The 6000-nt window shown below is 36.6% G+C and overlaps 1 protein-coding gene across 4 annotated transcripts in view; it reads right to left on the bottom strand.

The window, feature by feature from the left end:
- The window catches only part of LOC110454375 (metastasis suppressor protein 1-like), a 104220-nt gene that overhangs the window by 78294 nt on the left and 19926 nt on the right, over positions 1-6000 (bottom strand). For all 4 annotated transcript variants that reach the window (XM_021503843.1, XM_021503846.1, XM_021503844.1 and 1 more), the window contains exon 4: positions 584-668. In XM_021503843.1, the coding sequence (XP_021359518.1) occupies positions 584-668 (85 nt within the window). The remainder of the gene's footprint in view (positions 1-583; positions 669-6000) is intronic.

Genomic DNA, 6000 nt, shown 5'->3' with positions numbered 1-6000 from the left:
AAAAATAACAACACTTTGTCAGGACCATGAGGCGATCATTCCTACCAACTTTCAGTTCAATCGGTCCAGCAGAACTTGACTTTAAGTTTGAAATAGGTTTTCAAAATGGCCGCTGGGGCGGCCATATTGGATTTCTGATCGACCCTAAAAATAACAACACTTTGTCAGGACCATGAGGGGATCATTCCTACCAACTTTTAGTTCAATCGGCCCAGCAGAACTTGACTTTAAGTTTGAAATGTAAAATGTTAACGGACGACGGACGATGGACGACGGACGACGACGGACGAAAACGGATAGCAATAGGTCACTTGAGCTAAAGCTCAGGTGACCTAAAAAGGTCAGAATGAAAAAATAATACCTGGATACACAACATCAGGTGGTAGTTATCATATGGGGAAAGTTTCATTGAAATGGGTCCATTACTTTAGAAGGAGTTGTCCTGACAAACAAATTCTATGGACAGACAGACAGACAAGCTGATTCCAGTATAACCCCCCCCCCCCCCCCCCCCCCCCCCCCCCCCTTAACTTCGTTGCAGGGGGTATAACAAATTAATTCATTTTGGCCTTAAAACACTTACAAAGTCAGACTCTTAAGTTTGGCCTCTATCGTTCTATGCCGCATACAAAGTCTTGTTAAGGCTGAACCAATATCCTTGGTAGCACCTGAAAAGACACAAAGAACAAAATATCATGAACAAAGGCAATGAATGCATTTCATTTTCAATAAGTTATTTTCAAAAACAATTCTGAGGCAGTTAATATCATTTATGCATCTAAAGTTAAGTTAGTTGAGTGCATTTTAAAACAAGCTCAACTAGAAATATGTCAAAATGACATGAAAGTCACCCCATCTCCTGTATGATTATTTTCAGTATAATAAATCATTGACCAAGCTACAACTGACATATTTCCACCTGTCAATCAAAATGGTCTAACAATGACCTGGTATGCATACACGCTGTTTAGGTAACCATGCCAACCTAGGATATGATAAGAAAGCATGTGGTTGATTTACTTGAAGAAAATGTTCATGTTTTATGACCATAAAACACAAACAAGTTGCAAATAATTTCTTTTTTTCTTTCTTTCATCTGTTAAAATGAAATAACAAGAGGCCCAAGGGCCTTAGCGGTCACCTGAGTTATATTATAGGTACTGGTAGCTTTATTTTATTGTTTAGATGTGATGTGGAAATCACAAGTAAACTAAGTGAAAAACAATACTTGTCATGTCATCAAAGGATAAGAATTTGAAAATATTGGTAAATGTTCCCTTTGGGCCCTGCCCTAGCCCCTGGGGATGGGGAAGGAATCCCAATTTTACAAAGTAATACTCTCATTCACCAAAGATGATTCTGACTAAGTTTGAGTAATTTTCTTTTGAAAATGGATAAAATATACCCGAAAGTGTTATTTCCCTAAATAAACTATAGTAAACTTTACCCCCTCCCCAAGGGAAAACGGATAGCTCAGGGTTCCTGAAATTTACGATTTAAATAAAGCCCCTGATGATCTTACTTTCCATGCAGAGAAAATGAATGTAGTACCTCTGAGTCTGGAGAAGATGATTTTTGAAATATTGATTAATTTTCCCTTTGGGGCCCCGCCCTGGCCTCAGGGGTTGGGGTAGGAATCCCAATTTTACAATTTTGAAGCCTCATCTACCAAGGATGATTCTGACCAAGTTTGAAAAAACAACAACACTGGTTCTTGAGAAGAAGTTGAAAATGTAAAAAGTTTACGCACGACGCACGATGGACGACGACGGACGGAAAGCGATTAGAATAGGTCACTTGAGCAAAGCTCAGGTGACCTAAAAATGATGTAAGAGAACTGAACATGCATATTTGGAGCAAATCATTTTCACCAAAGCTAAAGGCTGATAATTAAGGAATTTCCAATCCCTATGACTAGTTTGTACTGGTATTGTATTTGGTGGTTATTTAACTCCATATTATCAGTTGACAATTCTCAGTAAAAATAATTTGTTGGTAAAACTGTCAATACCGTACGCGTCTAGTCATTGGTTTCCATGCGTTATATATTTCCGCACAGCCATTTTATCAAGCTATATCTCGTTACTACGTGACCTGCTGGACACTACACAAGGATATTTTAGACGTTTGGCCATCGTCTGTAAACTGACAAAAAAATTAACCAGAGGTTTGTCCGGAAAACATAAGAATTACTCACTGATTAAACAAGAGGCCCAAAGGGCCTACATCGCTCACCTGGTATACATCTCATATTTGTAACCTTAATAGTGATCTTAAATAAAGCTAAAGGAAAATGATCAGTATTTATGATTAAAAGTAATTCAAAAGAACCTGTTGAAAGATTTAAAAACATTTCACTCCTGAGACCTTGAAAGTTGAACAAGGTCATTATGTTGAACAAATCTTATAGCCCATTATCTCAGGATGCAATGTGCAAAACATCACCTACCTATCCTTTTGTTTATTGAAATTAAGTCATTTAAATGTTTTAACATATTTGAGTAAATGTGACCTCGAAAGTGGGTTAAGGTCATTCAAATGAAAAAGCTTGATAGACCTTCATAGAAGCATGCTACTGGCTAAATATCAACATTCTGGACCTCATGTTTATTCAGAAGATTTTTTTTAAAGATTTTAAACAAATTTGACCCCTGTGACCTTGAATATAATCAAGGTCATTCACTTGAATAAACTTGGTAGTTCTTAATCCCAGCATGCTACTGACAGATATCAACATTCTAGGCCTTATGGTTATGCAGAAGTTGTTTAAAGATTTTAACATATTTGACCCCTGTGACTTTGAATATAATTCAAGGTCATTCATTTGAACAAATTTGATAGCCCTTCATCCCATCATGTTACAGGCCTAATATCATCATCCTGCGACATTTGGTTATTCAGAAGAAGTTTTTTTAAGATTTTGAACATATTTCATTGCTTTTGACCTTGAATATAAGTAAAGTTCATTCATTTTAACAAACTTGGTAGCCCTTTTTTCTAGCATGCTACTGGCCAAATATCATCATCCTGGGCCTGAGTTATTCAGAAGCAGTTGTTTTAAGGTTTTATACATATTTGACCCCTGTGACCTTGAAATTGGTGAAGGTCATTTATTTGATCAAACTTGGTAGCCCTTTATTCTAGCATGCTACTACTTAAATATCACCATCCTAGGACTTTCAGTATTTGAGAAGAAGTTGTTTAAAGGTTTTAAACATATTTCACCATTGTGACCTTGACTATTTGTCAAGGTCATTCATTTAAACAAACTTGGTAGCCCTTCATCCCAGCATGTTACTTGCCAACTATCATAACCCTAGGCCTTTTGGTTATTGAGAAGAAGTTGTTTAAAGGCTTGAAACATATTTGACCTATGTGACCTTGAATTCAGGTAAAGGTCATTCATTGGAACAAAATTGGTAGCCCTTGATCCCAGCAAATTACTGACCAAACAGCATTATCATATGCTTCTTGGTTATTCAGAAGAAGTTGTTTAAAGGTTTTAAACATATTTGACCCCTGTGACCTTGAATATAACTCAAGGTCATTAATTTGAACAAACTTGGTAGCCCTTCATCCCAGCATACTACTGGCCAAATATCATCACCCTGGGTGTTTTGATTATTCAGAAGAAGTTGTTTCAAGTTTTAATCATATTTGACCCCTGTAAATGATACACAAACTAAATTGTTTATCACCAACAATGACAGAACAAGTCATGTGCTCAAATTGTGTGTATACATCATCATGGCTGGAAGAGAGATGTCTCAAACTTAGGCCTTACTTAAACAGAACAACCAACCCACCACCACGTTTGTCTAGCATTGTGGAGGAATCCATAGCCTGTTGGTATTAGCTCAGCTAGTACCTGGTCATCATTATCTGAACCTAACCTCTGTCAATGCAAGAATGTCAATGTCCTGGATGTTACAAAATCTCCAATGGACAATGACTTATTCTTCACCGAGCGACAGTTTAAAGACACTTAATTCAGCGAAATAATTGACTTAGTGACCAGCTGTTGTTGGCTTGATGACATGTAGATTCTCGTACGATACTGATGATGTCGGAATCCATGTGGAAGTAGCGTAACTAGAATGCAAAAAAGTGTTGATACCTGATACTTCTGTAAGTGCAGTGTGGCCGTGCAAGAAAGTGTGCGAGGCGGACAGACCATTTGTAGTGACCAAATTGGTTCTGTTTGATTTAACGACCATAACACTTGGTATTCGCCTAACAGCAACCTTTCCTGCCCGTGTCCCACGTCTTGTGTACAATTTATTTTTTTCGAATTTGATTACTGAAAATTCTCTAGAAGATGTGTAGTAATATCATGACTCACTGGTCTAAGAGCCAGGAGAACAGATCTACTATACTTAAACATATATGAATGTGGTATCAACCTCCGCAGTATGGAAATTCACGGTGCTGCATGGGGTTCCAACATTAGTCGCCTCTTCTGTGGCGTGTACATAACCAAAAACAGTAGTGCAACAGTACAAAATGTCAAGAACATATCTATCAAATTTCTGATTCTGATTCCTATTCTGGAAGGGGCCTCACATGTAACAGGATGCCTCACCCTCGACAGGTGAGCTGATGATATTAAGCAAAACTCACATCGAAACAAGTGATATTAACAGATATTTAATTACATAAAATATATAGCAAGAAAAAGGCGATTAAAACAACATGATAGTAACCAGCAAATTCCTTCAAAGGTGATGTTAAGTACTGAATGTCAGAGTTAGATATCACTTGATATTAAGTACTGTATGTGAGAGTTAGATATCACGTGATGTTAAGTACTGTATGTGAGAGTGAGATAGCACGTGATGTTAAGTACTGTATATGAGTTAGATATCACGTGATGTTAAGTACTGTATGTAAGAGTTAAATATCACGTGATGTTAAGTACTGTATGTGAGAGTTCTATATCACGTGATGTTAAGTACTGTATGTAAGAGTTCTATATCACGTGATGTTAAGTACTGTATGTGAGAGTTCTATATCACGTGATGTTAAGTACTGTATGTGAGAGTTCTATATCACATGATGTTAAGTACTGTATGTGAGAGTTAGATATCACGTGATGTTAAAATACTGTATGTGAGAGTTAGATATCATGTGATGTTAAGTACCTTATATGAGAGTTAGATATCACGTGATGTTAAGTACTGTATGTGAGAGTTAGATATCACGTGATGTTAAGTGCTGTATGTAAGAGTTAATTATCACGTGATGTTAAGTACTGTATATGAGAGTTAATTATCACGTGATGTTAAGTGCTGTATGTGAGAGTTAGATATCACGTGATGTTAAGTACTGTATATGAGAGTTCGATATCACGTGATGTTAAGTACTGTATATGAGAGTTCGATATCACGTGATGTTAAGTACTGTATATGAGAATTCGATATCACGTGATGTTAAGTACTGTATGTGAAAGTAAGATATCATGTGATGTTAAGTACTGTATGTGAGAGTTAGATATTACGTGATGTTAAGAACTGTATATGAGAGTAAGATATCATGTGATGTTAAGTACTGTATGTGAGAGTTCTATATCACGTTGATGTTAAGTACTGTATATGAGAGTTCGATATCACGTGATGTTAAGTACTGTATATGAGAGTTAATTATCACGTGATGTTAAGTGCTGTATGTGAGAGTTAGATATCACGTGATGTTAAAGTACTGTATGTGAGAGTTAGATATCACGTGCTGTTAAGTGCTGTATGTGAGAGTTCTATATCATGTGATGTTAAGTACTGTATGTGAGAGTTCTATATCATGTGATGTTAAGTGCTGTATGTGAGAGTTAGATATCACGTGATGTTAAGAACTGTATGTGAGAGTTAAATATCACGTGATGTTAAGTACTGTAGTATATGAGAGTTAGATATCACGTGATGTTAAGTGCTGTATGTACGAGTTAGATATCACGTGATGTTAAGTACTGTATATGAGAGTTCGATATCACGTGATGTTAAGTACTGT

This window comes from Mizuhopecten yessoensis, unplaced genomic scaffold, assembly GCF_002113885.1.
Source record: "Mizuhopecten yessoensis strain PY_sf001 unplaced genomic scaffold, ASM211388v2 scaffold7817, whole genome shotgun sequence".
Classification (NCBI taxonomy): Eukaryota; Metazoa; Mollusca; class Bivalvia; order Pectinida; family Pectinidae; genus Mizuhopecten; species Mizuhopecten yessoensis.
This window is presented reverse-complemented; position numbering and strand designations above follow the sequence as displayed.